This window comes from Choloepus didactylus, chromosome 19, assembly GCF_015220235.1.
Source record: "Choloepus didactylus isolate mChoDid1 chromosome 19, mChoDid1.pri, whole genome shotgun sequence".
NCBI lineage: Eukaryota > Metazoa > Chordata > Mammalia > Pilosa > Megalonychidae > Choloepus > Choloepus didactylus.
The window spans coordinates 35,857,402-35,880,118 of record NC_051325.1 but is presented as its reverse complement, the minus strand read 5'-3'; the positions used below and the strand labels follow the sequence as shown (position 1 = coordinate 35,880,118).

At 39.7% G+C, this 22,717-nt stretch overlaps 1 protein-coding gene across 3 annotated transcripts in view; it reads right to left on the bottom strand.

The window, feature by feature from the left end:
• ASXL1 (ASXL transcriptional regulator 1) overlaps positions 1 to 22,717 on the bottom strand; it is an 81,547-nt gene that overhangs the window by 10,698 nt on the left and 48,132 nt on the right. For all 3 annotated transcript variants that reach the window (XM_037811029.1, XM_037811027.1, XM_037811030.1), the window contains 2 exons: positions 467 to 587; positions 293 to 390 (listed from right to left, as the gene is read on the bottom strand). In XM_037811029.1, the coding sequence (XP_037666957.1) occupies positions 293 to 390; positions 467 to 587 (219 nt within the window). The remainder of the gene's footprint in view (positions 1 to 292; positions 391 to 466; positions 588 to 22,717) is intronic.

The following is a 22,717-nucleotide window of genomic DNA, read 5'->3' as shown; positions in this document are numbered from 1 at the left end:
TGTAATTCAAACCGAGGTCTCTCTGACGCCAAAGCTCATGCTCTCACCACTTTGCACTATGCTATACCTCTTCCTAGATGTTTATTACAAGAACAAATTATCCAGCCATGATAAAGAGAGAAAACAAATCACTATTCTCTCAGATTTACTGTTCACTTTTCCTATGGAACTCTTTTAAAACTTCTTTTTTCCATTCTCTGAACACATTCACAGTTAACTGCGAAGGAAGAATCCTGTCTTGCACCTTGCCTCGTTCATTCTCCTGGCCTGGTCACCAACTTTTCCTCCCTACCTGCGAGGAAACTCTGTAACTGTCCCTGGGATTAGAAAGAGGCCGACTCTGAGATTCTGTAGAACAGGATGCATTTGAAGATGTTTCATCAGGAGATACTAGAAGAGAGGAAAGTGAAAGTTAGTCCCTAGACACTGCTTGTGGCTCTTTACCCAGCTTCTTAAGGATACTTACCATCATTTTCACCACTCACAGTGCTGGCTTCATTAGACCCACAACTCTCCACATCGGCTGAGTCCTCTGGCTCCTCTCCTTCCACCGCAGCTGGATTGCGAGACCACTGCAGGGCATCCTTCTGTGACAGCAAAAGCACAACTGAGATTAGCAAAATCCTACAAGTCCTACAAGCATGTTAGGTCATTCCTACATTTGTATGCTTGTGGAGAAGAGTTTAGAGTCTTGAGACAGTTCCTATCCCTTTCTAACTAACCTCTTTCTCAGTAAGTTCTTTTCATACATACACTGTTAAGTTAGATATAATTTTGTAGCTGATCATTCATTAAACATTTACACAGTGCCTTCTGTAAGCTACACCATGCTAGTTGGGGGAAGGGAGGCAATAAGGAGGGGGAATCAGGGCTCTGCCTCAAAGGAGCTCGACTGAGTAGGGGAGAAAATCAAATTGATTACAATACAAAATACAGCAATAGAAGTATACACTGAGGGCTGCAGCAGCTCAAAAGAGGGAGTACCTAACACAGAATTGGGGAAATGAGGGCATGAGGGTACAGAAAGCGAATGAGGATCAGGGAATAAGGCTTCCAAAGGGATGTTCTGCTTGAGCGGAATTTTAAAAGAAGTTAGCTATTAGGCAAGTAGATTGGTGGTAGGGAGAGAGGAGGGGATTCTACATAGTAGGGCAAGCAAATCTGAAAGAACGTTTCAAATTGGGGGAAACTGCAGATCCCAGTAAGGATTGTGGGGAACTGAGTAAGTGAGGAGTCTAGAGGTACAGCAAGAGAACAGATGACAAAACACCATGCCTTAGGATTAAGATCTTTATCCCTCTGAAGACTCTGAAGGATATTAACCATGAGAATAATCTGAGGTTTAGGAATTTCACTCTGGCAGCCATGGGAAGACTAGAGGCAGAGAGAAGAGTCAGACTCTCAGAAGTCCTGAAAAAAATGCTGAAGATCTAAACTAAACTAAAGTAGTGCAATAAGGCTAGAATGGAGAGAACTCCAGCCCAAATTTCACCTCCTCACAAAAGCTTCTTCCAACCAGCCCTGCTGTACAGCCTCAGAATTAAACACCACCCATACTGAAGGAGAACTTAAGGAGCCTGCCTCACACCTCGCAACGAGGAAAAAGTATGAATAAATATTCGGACTGACAGGAAAGAGGAACAGAGATAAGTTGGGGGTCATCTTCTTTGAATAAAAATGTGTGATCCAGAGTAGGTAAAAATCATGAGTCTACCTTTTAAAATTGTACCACAAATTTTTAAGGGGAACCCACAAAAGTCTTACTTATCAGTTTCATAGCTCAGATCCCTTGATCTACTACATTCAGTTTTCATCAATTTTAACCAAATTCATGCTGACTTAAGTTAATAAAAAAAGGAAACAGTCTTTTCAGATCTTTCTCTTTTCCCGACTGGCTTTCAATGCTCTTCAGAATCAAAAGTGAAAGGGTATTTTTAGTATTAAGTTTGCTATTATGCTTATTTGACAGTCAAGTTATGTCTCTGGAATGATGAAACAAATTTAATCTCTGAATCTCACAGGCAAACTACGATAAAATTTTCATTAACAAACAGAGGAGGTCTATTCCATTGGCAAAACTGATCCAAACACTCCTGTTGCAGCAAGAGAATAAAAAAAGTCATGTACACACTGTTCCTCACAGCGAAAATGGTATCAGAAGGTTCATACTGACAGTAGGAGAGTAAAAATCTAAAAAATAAATAAGACTTTAACCCAGCACTTCCATTTCTAAGAATTTTAAAGGACATGAAAAGTATTTACCCTTATAAAGGAAAAACTTGATCAACTGAACTACATTAAACTTAAGACCAAGTGCTCACCAAAAGATACCATTATTGGAGTGAAAAGGACTCAAGATACCTACAGAGTTGGAGAAGATATATGAAACTTACATATATCCAATAAAGAGCTTGTATGTAGACTACATAAATCAGAAAAAGGCAACCCAGAAGAACACTGGCAAAAGATGTGTATCAGGCACTACACAAAAGAAGACATCCACATGTCAGCCAGCAGACATATGAAAGGTATTCAACCTCACTAACAATAAAGAAAATACAAAATAATGCAAATTAAGATCAGAATGAGATACCATTACATCTACCAGAATGGCTAAAATTAAAGTTTGACAATAGCAAGTGCTAATGAGGATGGAGAAGAGGTATACTGCAAACTGATGCAACCACTTGAGAATATGGTTTGACATAATCGAATGAATAAAGTTGAAGATACAAACATTCTATGATCCAGCAACTTCATTCCTACATTTAAATTCTCTAGAGAAACACATGCATATACACATTAGAAGGCATACTGAGAATGTTCATGGCAGCATCATTCACAAGAGCTTGGAGTATAAACAACCCAAATGTTCATCAAGAGCAAAATCAGTAAGTAATAGTGTATTCAATGAATGAACTATCACACAACAATTAAAAATTAATGAACTATTACTATTCAAGACAATCTGGATTCAGAATGAAAGAAGCCACACACAAAAGAATGCATACGGTAATGATTTCATTTGTAAAAAGTTCAAAAATAAGCAAAATTAAATTACAATGTGAGGAATGCAAACAAGTGAAAAATGATTTAAAAAAAAAAAAAGCAAGAAAATGACTTTCATAAAGTCAGGGTAGTAATTACCTTTAGGGGGAGAAAAGGGGTTGTGATTGGAAAGGGGTAGGCAGGGGGCTCCTGGTTGCTGGCCATGTTTGATGTCTTGACCTGGGTGGCAGTTACAAGAGTGTTCACTTTATAATGATTCATTAAGCTGTACACTGGTGTTCTATGAATTTTACTGTGTTATATTTCTAAATGAAAAATGTTTAAAAAATATTATAGTATTTTCATCAAGAAATACTACCACAGTCATTTTAAATAGAGTTGTAGAATATTTAATGATGAGAAATATTATGATAAAGTTAAGCAGTTAAATTCATATATGATCATTCTATCTGCTTAAAAAACGAAAATTGTGTAAATGTGTTTGCATAGAAAAAGATGAGAGAAATATTTGAAGTGTTAGTCATCACCATCTCTACAGAATTGTGAGTGCTTTACTTTTTCTTTGAATTCTAGTATTTTCTACAATTGAAGTGTATTGCTTTTTCATCAATAAATCAAACTTAAAAAGAAAAATTGGGGTGCTAAATACTTTACCAACAGCTGAGTTAAAATTTCCTTCTACTAGGCCCTATAATCTAGGGGAAACCTAGTATCAATTACAAGTCTCATTACCTAGAAATATTACCCACTTGTCTGTAATTCAAACAACTATAGGGGGGACTTCAGGGAAGACGGCAGAGTGAGTGAGGGGGAGTGAACTTCTCTCTGTTAAAGAAACTAGAGAAGGGCCGGAGGATGCCAGGGACCACAGTTTAGGGATGTAACAGGCCACAGAGGGACCTCTACAGTACATGGTGGGAATGTGGACAAAAACGTGGAGAGACAGCGCTTCGAGGGATTGGGGTGAGTTTGTTCAGGCCAGGAGCACCTCCCACAGGTGGCAGCAGCAAGGCACCACTGGGCAAGGAAGTGAGCAATGGCTCTCCACTACATTCATACAGCCGGAAGCTCCCGTGAGGGAACCTGGGAGGCAGCATTTTACTCTCCCCACACAAAAGTCCGGGGATGCAACAGCAAGAAGCAGAGAGAGGAGAGGGCGCCATAAAGACAGGCATGTCAGGAGTCCCTTCCACACCCCAGAGGCTCACTGGCGCACAGCAGGCAGGAACAGGGCATGTTTCATGGTGCCCTTGAGTTAACTCCCTGCCAAACTGCTCAGGGCTCACATAGCACCCCCAGAGCAGGCAGTCTCCACTGCAGACAGAGAACTGATGCACTGATTGGATTCCTGCCCAGTTTGGACTCCACCCAGCGCGTAGGAGAAGTTCAGGTTAGATTGGCTTGAAAGTAAATGGCGGCTCAAGAACACCACCTGCTGGTAGGATAGGGAAACTGCACTCCAGCAAGCTGTAGCTCTGCCAAATTATATATAAATCCTCAAGTTATCTTGCATTTCCCAAAATAACGTTATCAAAACAAGCAAATGCCTCGAAACCAACAGAAAATCATAAAGCACATGATCAATCTAGAAGAAATGGACAAGCCAAATGAACAAATTAAGAAGTCAGAAGAGTCACAAAATTTGGAGCAATTAATTAAAGAAGTACACACAAATCTCCAAAATAAATACAACAAGAAGACCAAAGGCATAAAGGATACCAAGAGGACTCTAGAAGAGCATAAAGAAGAATTCGAAAGAGTAAATAAAAAAACAGATCTCATAGAAATAAAAGACACTGTTGATCAAATTAAAAATATACTACAGACACACAATAGTAGATCTGAAGAGGCAGAAGAGAGGCTGAGTGAACTTAAGGACAGACAATTGAATATGAACACAAAAAAGAACAAATGGTGAAAAAAAACTGGAAAATTTGAAATAGATCTGAGGGAAATGATGGACATCATGAAGCACACAAATTTAAGAATCAATGGTGTCCCAGAAGGAGAAGCGAAAAGGACTAGGAAGAATGTTTGAAGACATAGTTGGGGAAAACTTCCTGACCCTTCTAAATGACATAAATATGCAAATCAAAGACGCCTAACAAACTCCAAATAGAATAAATCCAAATAAACCCACTCTGAGACGTATACTGATCAAATTGTCAAATGCTGAGAGCAGCCAAAGAGAAGCAATTCACCATATACAAGGGAAACCACATAAGACTAAGTAATGATACTCGCAGGCACCATGGAGGCAAGAAAACAGTGATATGACATATCCAAGATTCTGAAAGAAAAAAATTGCCAGCCAAGAATTCTTTATCCAGCAAAGCTTTCCTTCAAAGACAAGGGAGAATTTAAAATCTTCACAGGCAAATGCTGAAAGAACTTAACAAGAGACCTACTCTGCAAGAAATACTAAAAGGAACTCTACCCAGCTGAGAAAAAAAGAGAGAGATCTGGAGAAGAGCACAGAACCGAAGACTAATAGTAAGGGTAACTTAAAAGAAAAAAAGGGGGGAAAAACAGATCTGATAATTAATAATCAAAGGATAAGATGAGTGGTTCAAGAACTCCCTTCACAGTACTTAGAATCTGAATGGATTAAACACTCCACTTAGAAGATACAGACTGCGGAGTGACATTATCAATATGGCGACATAAACAGCTACTGAAAACTTATCTCCACAGATTCAATGAAAAAAAGGGCAATTCTGAATTGTTTGAAACTCTGAAGGACTGGAGTAAGACCCTGCATATGCCAAATCGAAGAAAGAGAAGAAATATCAGGTAGGAATTTTCCGTCCCAGACCAGCCAGTCCTCTCCCCTCCCCCTCATTCAGTCTCCGTGTGGGAAAGGCAAAGAAATGGCAGACTGGAACCGTCCCACCAGAGACATAGATTTTTAAATCTTTCACAGCAGTGAAAAATACATTCACTGTTTGAAGACCCAGGGGAAGACATTTCAAGGCCCAGATCAGTGAGGGACAGAGAGACAGAAAATGTGGACTGCGTTTCCAGCCCTGGGTCTGAAAGCTCTTCCCCCACCCTTGAGGGAAGCAGCAAGCAGTGGCCATTTCTTTGCCTTGCAGACAGCGAGAGTGTTGGGTCAGCTGAGGGAGTACTTTGCCTCAGGTGGAACCCCACACTGAGCCAGATTTTGGCAGGCAAAGTGAGGGAACAGGAACCCCACAGTTTCAGTCTCGCTGGATCATACAAAGCCTGTGCTTGGAGGTAAAGCAACCACTGGGGACAATTAAGTTACTGAATAGCGCCATCAGCTGGAGAGTCCAGAAAGTGCAAGGAAAGTAAAACACTTTTTAAAAGATGCTTTAGACCCTTTCTTAGGAGCACAGAAGCTGGTCTACATTCCTTGTATCTAAACCTGGCCCAGTTTTGACTGAGAAATGGGGAAGACCCAGCCATTAAAGCAGGGCCCCAAAACAAACCCAGGTCTTGCCAGATGGTGGAAAATAGAGCACCACTGGAAGCCAGCAGATCTATGATACCATACACAGTGAACTAGCTGGGGTGTCCAGTGCCTACTTACGAATTCTGTAGCAGGCCACGATGGGTGCCTGATTTAGGGGGGAAGACAGGGGGAAGAGCCAATCTGACAACTGGCCAAGGAGTGAAACAAAGAAAAGATAGAGAGCAAAGTCAACCAACAAGAAAACCTTAGGCAAAAGAGAAAAAGCAACCTCCAGAATAAACCAATTGAGAAAATCAGATGCCTAGACAGCAAAAAAAAACCCGAACAACATGAGGACACAAGAAGATATGGTCCAGTCAAAGGAAGAAACTAACACCTCAACTGAGATTCAGGAGTTGAAACAACTAATTATAGATGCTCAAGAAAATATTTTAAATCAAATCAATGAACTGAGAGGGAATGTGACAAAAGAGATGAAGGATATAAAGACGACACTGGGTGATCATAAAGAATTTGTAAGCTTGAAAAAACAAATGGCAGAACTTACGGGAATGAAAGGCACAACAGAAGAGATGAAAAACACAATGGAGACATACAACAACAGACTTGGGGAGGCAAAAGAAAGGATCAGTGAGATGGACGGCAGGCCATCTGAAATCCTGCACACAAAGGAACAGATAGGGAAAAGAATGGAAAAATACAAGCAGGGTCTCAGGGAATTGAATGACAACATGAAGTGCAAGAATAAACGTGTTATAGGTATCCCAGAAGGAGAAGAGAAGGGAAAAGCGGTAAAAGGAACACTGGAGGAAATAATCAATGAAAATTTCCCAACTCTTATGAAAAGACATAAAATTACAGTTTGAAGAAGCAGAGCGTACCACAAACAGGACTGATCCAAAACGATCTACTCCAAGACACTTACTAATCAGATTTTCAAAAGCAAAGACAAAGAGAGATATCCAAAAGAGGCAAAAGAAAAACGATCCATCACATACAAAGAAGTTCCATAAGACTAAGTAAGTGCGGATCTCTCAGCAGAAACCACGGAGGCAAGAAGGCAGTGGTACGATATATTCAAGATATTGAAAAGAAACACTGCCAACCAAGAATCCTATATCCGGCAAAACCGTCCTTCGAAATGAGGATGAGTTTAAAATATTTACAGATAAACAGACAATGAGAGAATTTGTGAAGAGGAGACCTCCTCTACAGGAAATACTAAAGGGAGTGCTACAGACAGATAGGAAAAGATAGGAGAGAGGTTTGGAGGAGAGTGCAGAAATGAACATATAAGGAGACAGAAAGAGGGTAGACATTGGGCATTTGATGCTGAAGGAGTATAGAATGTTCTAGAGGACTGACTGTATCAATCCAGAATTGGTCAATACTGTATGATGGTAGAACAATATTGTAAGTACACTGAAAAAAGATGACTGAACACAGTTGAAAGAAGGAGATTACGAGTATATGTGACACCAGAAGGAAAGACAGAAGATACAGACTAGGACTGTATAACTTTGAAACCTAGAGTGGTCAATGAGTGTGATTAAATGTACAAATATAAGAATATTTTTGCATGAGGGAGGAATAAGGAATGAAGTTGTGGACTGTAAGAACAGAAGGCTGACTGAATAAGTCAGAAATGAACAAACATTATAATGCCTCCCTAATATGGACTAATAATAATGTGCAAACTCTGAGAAATGAATCTGGGAGAATGAGTTATCAGGGAAGGCTTATGTAAAGGTTCCTAGATTGTAAGTTCTTACAGCAGTCACATCGATTCATGAGTTCCAACAGTTATTTCTAAAGTTTGAGATTCTGAGCTGTTTATGTATGACTGGTCAGTCCCTGGAGCTTTGGGTGTCTGTGTGGCACCTGGGACTTGAAGCCAAAGTTCAGCAGCTGTGAGTGTTGGCATTGCCCCATTAATCAACTGTTAAAGAGGCTGAAAAGGAAATCAGACTTCAACTGGAGAAATGAATGTCATGGACTTGGTTGAAATTGGCGTAGATCAGACCAAAGGGGAAAGGACGATATTAACTGTGTTTTAAAACTTTGGCTTCTGTGTGGGACCAGAGGAAGAGATGTTTATTTGGTGCAAAATCTATATTTTCTGTAGCACACTATATAACTTAACTTGTATGATGAGTTTACTCAAATACTGTAATTACATGGAACTTTGACTAGCGAGTGAGATCTTGTTGGTTTGTACATATTAGTATGAAGCCCCGAGAAAACCCAGAGCAATTTCAGCAGAGAATAAAAAGTATTTGCAAACCCCCCGAGGGACTGGGGAAAAATGTGGAAATATTAAACCTCCCCAGCTGGGAATTCCTGATATTCTCACAAGCATTGGGGACTACCAGCTTAGTAGACCAAGACCTCAATCTTGGGGTTTTCCTTATGAAGCTTGTTACCACAAAGGAGAAGTAAAGCCTACTCGTGATTGTACCTAAGAGTCACCCCCAGAGGTCTTCTTTTGTTGCTCAGATATGGCCTCTCTCTCTAAGCCAACTCAGCAGGTAAACTCACTGCCTTTCCCTCTACGTGGAACATGACTCCCAAGAATGAAAATCTCCCTGGCAACGTGGGTTGTGACTCCCAGGGATGAGCATGGACCCTGCATCGTGTGATTGAGAAAGCCTTCTGGACCAAAAGGGGGAAGACAAATGAAACAAAGTTTCAGTGGCTGAGAGATTTCAAATGGAGTCGAGAGGTCATTCTGTAGGTAACTCTTACGTGTTATGCGATCGATCTCCCTCTTTAGTTTTCAGTTTATCAGAATAGTTAGAAGGAAATATCTGAAACTGCTAAACTGCAATCCAATATCTTTGATTCTTGAAGGCGAGCATACAACTATATGGCCTATATGATGTGACTGTGATTGTGAAAACCTATGGCTCACACTCCCTTTACCCGGTGTATGGAATGAGGAGAAAAATGGGGACAAAAAATAAATGACTAATGTTGGGGAAGAGGGGTATGGGATGTTTTCAGTGTTCTTTTTACTTTTATTTTTATTCTTATTTTTATTTTTTGGAGTAATAAAAATATTCAAAACATTGTGGTGATGAATGCACAACTATATGACGATACAGTGAACAACTGTTTTACACTTTGGATGATTGCATGGTATTTGAATATATTTCAATAAAAAATGGTAAAAAAACAAAAAGAAAGAAAGAAAGAAAAGAAACAGACTGGTAGAATGGATTAAAAAGAATGACCCATTGATATGCTGTTTACAAGAGAATCATCGTAGACCCTGCAACGCAAAGAGACTGAAAGTGAAAAGATGGAAAAAAATATTCTACACAAGTGGCAACACCCAAAGATAAGGGGGGGTATCTATTGTAAAATCGGACAAAATAGACTTTAAATGAAAAAATGTCCTAAGAGACAAAGAAGGACACTAGATATTGATAAAAGGGACAATTTACCAAGAGGAAATAACAATCATAAATGTTTACGCACCCAATCAAGGAGCTTCTAAGTACATGAGACAAACACTGGCAAAACTGAAGGGAGCAACAGACATGGCTACAATAATAGTGAGAGACTTCAACACACCACTCTCTTCCATACATTGTTCGAACTAGACAGAGGACCAATAAGGGAACTGAGAACCCAAACAATATGAAAATGAATTAGACTTAACAGACATACATAGCTTGTTACATCCCAAAGCACTAGGATATACATTCTTCTCTAGTGCTCATGGAACGTTCTCCAGGATAGATCATATGCTGGGGCACAAAAAAAGTTTTAATAAATTTAAAGACTGAAATCATTCAAAGCACATTCTCTGACCATAATAGAATACAACTGGAAATCAATAACCACCAAAGAACCAGACCTTTCACAAACATATGGAGATTAAACAACACACTCCTAAACAACCAGTGGGTCAAAGAAGAAATTGCAAGGCAAAATAAGTAATTATCTAGAGACAAATGAAAATGAGAACATGACATATCAAAACCTATGGGGTGCAGCGAAGGCGGTGCTGAGAGGGAAATTTATAGCTCTAAACGCATATATCAAAAAGCAAAAAAGAGCTAAAACCAAAGACCTAGCTGAACAACTGAAGAGGCGAGAGAATGGTCAACAAGTAGTATAACTTTGAGAGTTAAAAGCTGATAACACAGGCTATTAGGAGAGAGAAAGAGGGTAGAGATCAGGCATTTGATTCTGAAAGACTACAGACTGTTCAGCAGGATTGACTATATAACCCTAAAGCAAGTAGAAGAAAAGAACAAAGAAATAAATGAGCCGGAGAACAAGAAAACAGAATAAATACAACCAAAAGTTGGTTCCTTCAGGAGATCAACAAGATTGACAGACCCTTAGCAAGACTGACAAAGTCAAAAGGAGAGAAAACTCAAAGAGAATCAGAAATGAGAGCAGAATAATTACTATGAATCCTGAAGAAAAAAAAAATCATAAGAGGATACTATGAACAACTGTATGCCAACAATCTAGACAATTTAGAGGAAACGGAAAATTCCCTAGAAACATACAAAGAACCTAGACTGACCCAAGAAGAAATAGAAGAGCTGAACAAAACAATCACAAGCAAACAGACCCAATCAGTCATCAAAAATCTACCTACAAAGTATAGACTTGCCATATGACTCAGCTATTCCTTTACTAGGTATATACTAAGAGGAACTGAAAGTTAAGACATGAACGGACATTTGTAAACCAATGTTTATTGCAGCATTATTCACAATTGCCAAGAGATGGAATCAGCCCAAATGTCCATCAAAGGACGAGTGGATAAACAAACTGTGGTATATACACATGATGGAATATTATGCAGCTGTAAGACAGAACAAAGACATGGATCATGTAATAATGTGGATGAACCTTGAGGACATTATGTTGAGTGAAGTTAGCCAGAAACAAAAGGACAGATTCTGTATGGTCTCACTAATATGAACAGACATTAATGAACAAACTTTGGGAGTTAAAAGCTGACAACACAGGCGACCAGGAGATAGAAAGAGAGCAGAGATCAGCCATTTGATGCTGAAGGACTACAGAATGTTTAGGATTGATTGCATAGATCCAGAAATAGATAGCATAATACTGTGTGATGGTAGCACGGTATTGTAAGTACACTGAACAAAGATGTCTATGAGTAAAGCTGAAAGAGGTGGGATAGGAGAATGTATGACAGCAGAGGTAAAGATAGATGATAAAGACTGGGACTGTATAACGTGGCAAAAACTGGAGTGGCCAATGACTGTTACTAAATATACAAACATAAAAATGGTTTTGCATGTGGGAAAGCAAATGAATGTCAACCATGTAGAAATTTGAAAAGGGGATGGTATTCAGGAAAAATCATAATCAAAGCAAACTGGAGTCTATGGTCAACAGTAACATTGTAATATACCTCCATTAAATGTAACAAAGGCAATATGCCAATGCTAAATGTATATGAGAGGGGGATATAGGGGAGGAATATGGGATTCTTGGTAGCGGTGTTATTTGCTGTCCTTACTAGTATATTGTATTGAATGACATATTATTTTTCTTTTTATCATATTTTTCTTATTGCTTAAAAAAATTTTTTTTCTTGTAGTAATCAGTATGTTGAAGTGCTGATTGTGGTGATAAATGTACAACTTTATGATGATACCATGAACAACTGATTGTACACTGTGGATAAATGTATGGTATGAGAATACAACTCTATAAAATTGTAGGAAAATATATATATAGGAGTAAAAGTATTGGAGAAAACATGGTGAGAGGGATGATGACTCACCAATATGGACTAACTACAATGTGTAAACTCAGAATTGAATCTTAGAACATAGCCTAACATGGACATAATAATTGTAATAGTCCCTAGATTGTAAGCTCTTACAGCAGTTAACTCTATCCCTGAATTGTAACGCCTATCTCTAAATTTTGAAATGCTGATCCCCTAGCGTATAACCTGATTGGTCTCTGGAACAATGCATATCTCTGAGACACCTGAAACTCAGAGCTAGAGCTCGGCAGATATGAATGTCAGTATTAGTGCATACAGCCACTGTCAAAAAAAAAAAAAAAAAGCTGACAAAGAGCCCAGACTTCAATTAGTGATATGAATGAAGCAGGTCTGGTTAAGACCAGGGCAAGCCAGGCCAAAGGGTAAAGGTTGAAACTGATCGTGTTTTAAAACTTCAACTTCCATATGAGACCAAGGGAATAGATATCTATTTGGTACAGGATCTAAATTTTCTAAACGGTACAACTCTACAGTCGATTTGTTCAAACACCACAATTACATGGAACTTTGAATAGGAAGTGAGATACGGTAGGTTAGTATAGGCTGGAGTGAGATAGTGACACATCCCAGAGTAATTTGGGCAGATAATAAAAAATATATTTACAGCCTCCTCCTCCCCAGCCCCAAGGATCTGGGGGAAGGTGAGGATGTGTTGGACATCCTCACCTGGACTGGTGTTAATGTTGTCACAAACACTGGGACTGGCGGTTTGATGTGCTAAGCCCTCAAGCATGGGACTTGCCCTTATGAAGCTCATTACCACAAAGGAGAGTCTAAAGTTGCATGCAATGGTACCTAAGAGTCTCCCCCTGAGTATCTCTTTGTTGCTCAGATGTGACTCGCTCTGTCTCTAACTGAGCCATCTCAACAGGTGAACTCGCTGCTCTTCCCCCTACGTGGGACCCGACTCCCAGGGGTGTAAATCTCCCTGGCAATGCAGAATATCACTCCCAGGGATGAATGTGGACCCAGCATTGTGGGACTGAAAGTATCTTCTTGACCAAAAGGGGGATGCAAAATGAGATGAAATAGTTTCAGTGGCTGAGAGATTTCAAATGGAGTCGAGAGGTCACTCTGGTGAACATTCTTATGCACTATACAGATAACACCTCTTAGGTTTTAATGCATTGGAATAGCTAGAAGTAAATACCTGAAACTACCAAACTCCAACCCAGCAGTCTGGACTCCTGAAGACAATTATATAATAATGTAGATTACAAGGGGTGACAGTGTGATTGTGAAGACCTTGTGGATCACACCCCCTTTATCTAGTGTATGGATGAGTAGAAAAATGGGGATAAAAACTAAAGGACAAATGGGGTGGAATGGGGGGATGATTTGGGTGTTCTTTTTTCACGGTTATTTTTTATTCTTGTTCTGGTTCTTTCTGATGTAAGGAAAATGTTCAGAGATCGATTGTGGTGATGAACGCATAATTATGTTATCATATTGTGGACAGTGGATTGTATACCATGGATGATTGTATGGTGTGTGAATGTATTTCAATAAAACTGAATTTAATAGAAAAAAATGCTATAAGGGAATAATAAAGGCGTAAATGCACAAAGAGAAAGAGAAAAGGGGAGGAAAAGGCAGCAAATGAGAGCAGATGTCAACAGAATTCTGAAAGATGGATAGCAGGAAGACAAGAAGTAACTGACTCAGCGGGAGAAAGAAAACTGAAATCTAAGGCTGCAGGGAGGGAGGAAAAAAAACACAAAAAGCAAGCTAGTTTGTACTACAAAACCCCAGAGGGAGTCAGGATTAGGAAGAACCAGGGACTACAGCAGACAGAGGTGAGGCAAGTAGCTGAAAACAGGAAAACTGGTTGAAAGCCTGGACAGGAAATTAAGACTCCTCAGATCTCCACACAGTCAGGCAAACCCTTCCTCCAACTCCAGCAGAAAAAAAGCAGATTAATATTCTCCTTAGACTAGACCAGAGAAGTTCTGGAAAAGACACAAGGCCCAGCTCAAGGTGGGGTGGGGATGCGGTAAGGTGTCACGTATACAAAATGGTGACACCGCCAGCTCCCTTTCTAACCTGACTTCCAAAACTCCCTCAACCAGTGGTAGCCCTACAACCACAACCCCATCCTACTCTCCACTATCTGGCAAGAGATGAGATTTCTCCTCCTGGAGAAAGTGACCAGCCCAAGAGAAAAAACCCTCTGATACAGATAATTGGGGTATTCCCAAAAACTATCCAGGTCCCTACTCTCTATCATGACCAACAACTACCAAGAATGAACTATCAAGGACTACCAGATATTTAAGCACAACTGTTAATATGAACAACCAGAATAAATAAAAGAATTGAAAGGAAACAGATAATGAATAAAAATTCACAGCAGATGCCCACAAAGAGATGGCCCCAAAACAAGTACAGGAGGCTATTTTTAAAAATAAAATAATGGAACATCAGAGAAAACAAGCTGCTGAAAATTTTAAATGAGATGCCAAAAATTAAAATTTCAACAGATTATCTCCCAGAGAGTGGACTAAAAAGAAAACTGGCTCCATCAAGAAAGCCCCTCATCCTTGAACAAAAAGAAGTTCCAGAAAGAGAAAACAGAAAAAAGCCAATGCAATATAAGAAATTTTCCCAAAATAAAAAGGTATGACATTCCAGGTTAATATGGCAAAATGCCCAGCACAATAAATGAAAAAAGACCCAATCCACAGTGCCACACCACTAAATTTCAGAAATTTCAGGGGAAAAAAAAAAAACTTAAAATCGTGCAGTCGGAAAGAGTGCATCATATTCAAAGAAATCAGAATGACCACACTTCTCGAGCAGTTTTAGAGAATGTAATAAAGTAACTACCTTTTGGAATTCTGAACCAAATCAATTCCAGTATGGAACAGAAAATAAAGACAGGTAAAGGCTCAATTACTTCTTATGCACCAATTCTCAGGAAGCAGTTGAAGAATATACTCTACACGAATAAAGAAGCGCAATAACAAAAAACATCAACAACAACAAACGGAATTAGCATGGCATCTGGGAAAAAGAAGACCCAATACAGGAGAAAGATGAAGAGAATTCTCAAAATGACGACAAAAGAAGTCGCTGGAAAACAGCCCTGTGCATGTCAAACAAGGTAACCAACTCGTCCTGATTTGCCCAGGATATTCTCAGTTTTAGCGCTGGAAATCCTGTGTCCCAGGAAACCACTTAGTGACACTGCTTCCGCATCCATTCTATTCCCAAGCCCCATATTTTCCATCTCATTCTTACCAATCTCCTATAATAACCAACCTCATTAGTTTCTGGTTTAGTCTTCTTGTGTTTCTTTTTGCACAAATGACAATACACATATCTATTTTATTTCCCCATCACTGTTTGACCAAAAAAAGTTCACACTATAGACACAATTTTGCACTTTGTTTTCTCCATTTAACAATATAACCTGGAAATCACTCTATCATTTCATGGACATCCTCTTTCTTTTCTCAGCTACATAATACTCCCTGGTGTGGATGCACTAAAATTTATGCAACTATTCCCCTATGCACCAGCATTTAGATGATTTCAGTATAATATAAATAGAGCTATCACTGCCATTAATAACCTTGTGAATATGTACTCTGGTATTGTCAAAGGTGTATTTTCAGGGTAGTCTTGAAGTGGAAATGGTAGGTCAAAAGGTAGGTACAAAAACAAAACAAAAAAAAAGTCAGTGCAAATGTAATTTTATTAATATTGCCAAATTCCAAAAAAGTACCAATTTTGTGTTCCCAACAGCAATGTATGAAAATGCCTTGTTCCCACAGCCCTGCAAAGCGAAAATGTTGATAACTTAAAAAATTTTCACTAATCTGCATTTCAAATGAATAAGCTAAGCACACTGAAGGGGTGACTCTAACTGAAGTTACTCTTGAACCTAGTATTTCCACTATGTACCTTTAGGCTAAAAAAGTAAATCAGCTGTAAAAAATATTGAACTCTAATTTGAGCCAAAAAGCAGTTCAGTCAAGAAGTGATCAAGCATGAGGGGGAGATGTTAAAAGGACAACAGCTAGCCTGCAGGGGGTCTCAATGGCCAACTCCAGAACAATATGCACATTAAAATTAATAAAGACAGTAACAGATCATAACTCAAGAATAAAAGAATCTATAAAACCATACTGATGTAAATAAATGAATAAACAAGTGGGGGAGAAAGGAAAGCTCTTCCTTACTGCAGAACACAATTTAATAAATGTCAAATGAATGAAAGAATTTGAAAATGCACCACTAACACTTAAAGCACTGTTTCAGACAAGAGTAAATCTTCAATAGGTGCTAAAACTCGTGGATGAAAGTTTAATGAGACCATCATGTAATATCAAAGTATCTCCCTCTAAGATACTTATTATTTACAACAGAAACAACAGTACCTTTACAGTGGAGAAATGTGGAAGACACCACCTTAATCAACTGATAAAAGTTATGATTATCAGAAATCAGACAAATAGATATCATATGCCTCCTGATACAATGTATGAGAAGGAAAATAACACTTCTGAGGTACTCCAGTCAAAAAGGTATTACCTAGATAGAGGTGTGGGACCAAGATTGTGGCTAAGAAGCTCCAGGGTGCTGTTTCCCCATAGAATCATTGAACAAACAGCAAAAACTGGCAGAGCCATCTTCCTTAAAACTCCAGAAAACAGTTAACAGGTTGTAGAAACTGGGCAAGTGCCAAATTAAGAAAATACAACTTCAAAAAGGGCAGGAGAGAGAACCTAAGATGGCGGCTAGGTGAGACAGGGCAAAAAAACACCTCCGTGAAAAATACTAGATAAAAACCAGAAAGTGACCCAGAACACCACTGCCAGCGATGCACCAGCCAGACAAGGTCTGCTAAATCCACAGGGAACATGCATTTGGTGAAACCAAGAGCCTGCATTCTGAAACGAGTGAGTGAGTCAGCTGCAAGTCCCGCCGCCACGCTTCGGTGTGGGGAAACGGTGGGGCTGGCGTTTGGAGACCAACTAGTTCTTTAAAAAAAAAAGCCTTGGAGTGGCTGCAGATATGACAGGGAGAGCCACACAGTGAAGCACGGCAGGAGCGGGCTGGGCTAAAGCCTCGGTGTCTGCCATGGAGGATATCCCTTCCCAAACCCACTGCTGATTGTCTCGAGACCAGAGGAGCAGAGGGAAGCCAAAAGGAGAAAAAAAACCGCATTCCTTGCAGCCATCTCCCCAGCGGGCAGGGGACGCTCCTGCCCGGGGCCAGACCCACAGCCCAGAGCCGCGCCAAGAAACCCAGTGTGACAGAGAATCTTTCCTGCAGTGCTACACACAAGCCACAATATCGGCCATGGACAGTGGCCTTTAATACACCCACGGCTAATTGTCCCGGAGCTGGGAGGGCAGAGCTGTGCGAAAAGGGGGAAGTTAACGCGTCCCATTCAACCATCTTTGAAGAGGGCTGGGAGCACCCCTGCACCGCCCAGCAACCCAGGGCTTCCCTGGAGGGCCAGCGCACACTAGTGACATGGTACAACCTTCCCTCAGCAGAGGTCCTGGAAGAGCACAGCTGGAAAGGGGGAACCACTCGGAAAACCCCAGGGTCCCTACGCGAATACCAAGGACTTGTGGGTCAGCGGCAGAGACAATCGGTGGAAAGACTGAAATGAACGCTTAGGCTCTGGCAACAGCCTTAAATCTCTGGGAACACCTGGGAGATTTGATTATTAAAGCTGTCCTGCCTGCCTAACCACCCAGACACACACCCCACATTCAGGGCGGACAGCACCAGCAACACACCCAAACTTGGTGCACCAATTGGACCCCACAAGAATCAGACCCCCACACACCACAAAGATAAAATGGGGGAGAACTGACTTGAGGCGAATAGGTGACTCACAGATGCCATCTACTGGTTAATTAGAGAGAAAGTGTACACCACTAAGCTGCAGTACTGTTAAATTAGGGATCAAGTAAAGCAAATGCCAAGAGGCCAAAAACAACAGAAAATCTTAAAGCATATGATAAAACCAGACGATATGGAGAACCCAAACCAAAACACCCAAATCAAAAGATCAGAAGACACACGGTACTTGGTACAATTAATCAAAGAATTACAGACAGGCAACAAGAACATGGCTCACAATATAAAGGACATGAAGAAGAGCATGGCACAGGATATAAAGGACATAAAAAAGACCCTAGAAGAGCATAAAGAAGAAATTGCAAGAGTAAATAAAAAAATAGAAGATCTTATGGAAATAAAAGAAACTTGGCCAAATTAAAAAGACTCCGGATACTCATAATACAAGATTAGAGGAAGCTGAACAACAACTCAGCCTCCTTGAGGACCACAGAATAGAAAATGAAAGAACAAAAGAAAGAATGGGGAAAAAAATTGAAAAAATCGAAATGGATCTCAGGGATATGATAGATAAAATAAAACACCCAACTTTAAGACTCACTGATGTCCCAGAAGGGGAAGAGAAGGGTAAAGGTCTAGAAAGAGTATTCAAAGAAATTGATGGGGAAAACTTCCCAAACCTTCTACACAATATAAATACACAAAGCATAAATGCCCAGCGAACTCCAAATAGAATAAGTCCAAATAAACCCACTCCAAGACATATTCTCATCAGACTGTCACATACTGAAGAAAAGGAGCAAGTTCTAAAAGCAGCAAGAGAAAAGCAATTCACTACATACAATGGAAACAACATAAGACTAAGTAGTGATTACTCAGCGGCCACCATGGAGGTTAGAAGGCAGTGGCATGACATATTTAAAACTCTGAGAGAGAAAAATTTCCAACCAAGAATACTTTATCCAGTATAACTCTCCTTCAAATTTGAGGGAGAGCTTAAATTTTTCACAAACAAATGCTGAGAGATTTTGCTAATAAAAGACCTGCCCTACTTCAGATACTAAAGGGAGCCCTACCGACAGAGAAAAAAGCTGAGGGACTTCACCACCAGTAGATCAGTCCTATAAGAAATGCTAAAGGGAGTTGAGCAGGCTGAAAGGAAGGGACACTAAACAATTGACTGAAACTACATGAAGAAATAAAGGGTACCAGTAAAGATCACATGGTAAATATAAATACCAATACTACTGTATTTTTGATTTGTAACTCCACTATTTACTTCCTACAGAATCTAAAATACTTAAACTGTAATGATAAATCAGTGGTTTTGGACTCAATGTAAAATAGGTAGTTTTTGACAAGAACTACATAAAAGTGGGGGAATGAGGGAGTATAGAAACATAGTTTATGTGTCATATTGAAGATAAGTTGGTATCAAAGAAAAACAAGATTTTTATAGATTAAAGATGTTAAATTTAAGCCCCATGGTAAACACAAAGAAAGTATCAGAGAATATGACCATAGAGATGAAAAGCAGAGTATGGGTTACGAGAAGTGGGAGAAGGGGCAATGGGGAGTTAAGAAATGAGTGTAGGGTTTCTGTTTGGGGTGAAGGGAAACTTCTAGAAAGGGATAGTGGGAAGGTGATAGCATTGCAACATTCTAAATGTGATCAATCCCACTAATGGAATGCTAGGGAGGGGGTGGAATGGGAAGACTTAGGCTGTATATATGTTCCCACAATTGGAAAAAAAAAAAAAAAAAGACAGTTTAAATAGATGACGATTAAATGCCAAGGATGATCCTGGATGGGATCTGAGGAAGGAGGAGAGGAGGCTCAAAGGGACTTAAGCGGGGAAAAAAAAAAAAAAAGAAATATAGAACGTAAGCTTTGTATCAACGTTCAATTTCTTGAACTTCTTAGCTGCATTTAATGGGATTGTTCTTGTTCATGGGAAATATATATGTGAATTACATTGTTTTTTTCAAGGATGTGTGCAGCTTCCTCTCATATGTTCAGAAGACAGAGCAACAGATGATGGATGATAGGGAGGGAGGGAGGGAGGGAAAGAAAGAAACGGTGGTGTGACAGAATGTTAAAGGTGGTGGATCGGGGTATCAGGGGAGGGGGGCAGGGTATGCTGGAGTTCTATGTATGGGGTTTGTACTGTTTTTGCAACTGTTCCTGTAAGTTTTATTTTATCTCAAAATAAAATTTTTATTAAAAAAAAAAAAGGGTTGGAGAAACTCCTGAAGCTCTTGCTGGCCCCTTCCCTACTCTCCCCAGCACAGTGTGGAGCAAAGCTGCAAATGTGGTCATATTTGAAATTATATCAAATTTTACAGATTTAAAAAATCAACTGTGTATGTGCTGAAGCAAAAAATTAACCCATTCCACCTACAATAGCATCAAAAAATAAAAATACATAAGAAAAAAATTTTTTAAAGACAGGGAAGGCAGCAGTAAATCCTCCTCCTCACAGCCTCTTCTGCAGGGGCTCTGGAGTCCTCACTGGCTCGAAAATTCAAGTCGGTAACTAACACCATGGAATCCATTCAAGGCTTGTCGTCTTGGTATATAGAAAACAAGAAACACCACAGTACTATCGTCTACCACTGTATGAAGTGGCTCCGGAGATCTGTCTATCCCCACCGTCTGAATCTTTTTTACCTTGCAAATGATGTCATACAGAACCGTAAAATAAAAAATGCAATCATAGTCCGTGAATCATTTGCTCATGTACTTCCTGAAGCAGCTGCTCTAGTGGAGTAAGTAAATTTTTATTGCTCTTTGGGATCTAAACTTAGAAACTTCAGAATTTCATTTTCTTTTACCCTTCAATAAGAACTGTAATAGCTGCACCTGCTTGAAGATCCAAAGATATTTTGCCCACATGGTTCCTTGTTGGAACTTTCCTACTAATATATATATTTTCCCTTTAAAAACTCTGTTTCCTTTTTTGAAACCTTTTCTGTTATTTATTCTCTGCCTCTCTTATTCTGTTTTGATCATATGTATTTCTTGGTCATACTCTGTCTTTGCTTCTTTCAACCACTACTTCTCTTTGTTTTGTTTGTAAACACATTTCCTTTCTTCTTTCAGTACCTTCTGAAATCCTACCCCTCCATGAAACCTATGAAATTAAAGAGAAATCAAAATAACTTATGTCCAACTCCATATTGATTTACTCCATTTTTGTGCCTCTTAGCAAATTTGCATTCAGCATTTCCCAAGGTGTATTTCATGGAATATGAGTGCTGTGAAGTGGTCAGAGAAAGAAAGGTTCTTTGCCAGTTTGGATGTATTATATCCCCCAAAACACCATTATCTTTACTGCAATCTTGTGGGGGCAGATGTATTAGTGTTGATTAGGTTGGAACCTACTGACAGAGTGTTTCCATGGAGCCGTGACTCAATCAACTGCGGGCAAGACCTCTGATTGGATAATTTCCATGGAGGTGTTACCCCGCCCATTCAGGGTGGGTGTGATTTAAATCACTTGAGCCATATAAAAAGCTGAAAAACAGAAGTAACTCAAAGCAACTGAGAGTGACATTTTGAAGAGGAGCTGCAGCTAAGAGAGGATAAAATGCCTTGTCCAGTTTTAATGTATTATGTCCCCCCCAAACACCATTATCTTTGATGCGATCTTGTGTGGGCAGACATTAGTGTTGACTCGAATGTACTTCTTTCAGCATTTCCATGGAGATGCGACCCACCCAACTGTAGGTGATAATTCCGACTGGATGATTTCCATGGGGATGTGGCCCCACCCATTCAGTGTGGGCCTTGATTAGTTTACTAGAGCACTATACAAGCTCAGACAGAAAGAGCAAGCTTGCTACAGCCAAGAGGGACACTTGAAGAATGCACAGGAGCTGAGAGAGGAGCTGCAGCTTACAGAGACACTTTGGAGATGGCCTTTGGAAACAGACTTTTGCTCTGGAGACGCTAAGAGAGGACCAATGTCCCAAGAGCAACTAAGAGTGACATTTTTGAGGAGCTGCAGCCAAGAGAGGTACGTCCTAGGAGAAAGCCATTTTGAAACCAGAACTCTGGAGCAGACACCAGCCACGTGCCTTCCCAGCTAACAAAGTTTTTCCGGAAGCCACTGGACATCCTCCAGGGAAGGTACCTGATTGTTGATGTGTTACCTTGGACACTTTATGGCCTTAAGACTGTAACTGCATAACCAAATAAACCCCCTTTTATAAAAGCCAATCTATTTCTGGTGTTTGGCAAAATGGCAGCATTAGCAAACTGGAACAGGTTCTTTGCTCAAATAAGTTTGGAGTGTGACACACTACATTTCCTCTCATAGTGATTCAGAGTACAAATTAACATATCAGTAATCTGGTTTCTTTTGGGGGCTCTGCAATACTAATTTTAAAGCAGCATTTCCCAGACTCTGACCATGGACCTCTGGCTTTTTTTTCTTTCAGGAAAAACAAATAAAATAATTGATATCCAAAAAAAAAGACAGGGAAGACCTCACTGAAAACATAAAACCTTGCTAAAAATTACAGACCTAAATAAATGAAGAGATACACCATGTTCATGTACAGAAAGAAATCAAAAGTGTTAAGATGTTCTTTCTCTCCAAACTGATCTACAGATTCAACACAATCCCAATCAACATTCCAACAGGCTATTTTGGTGG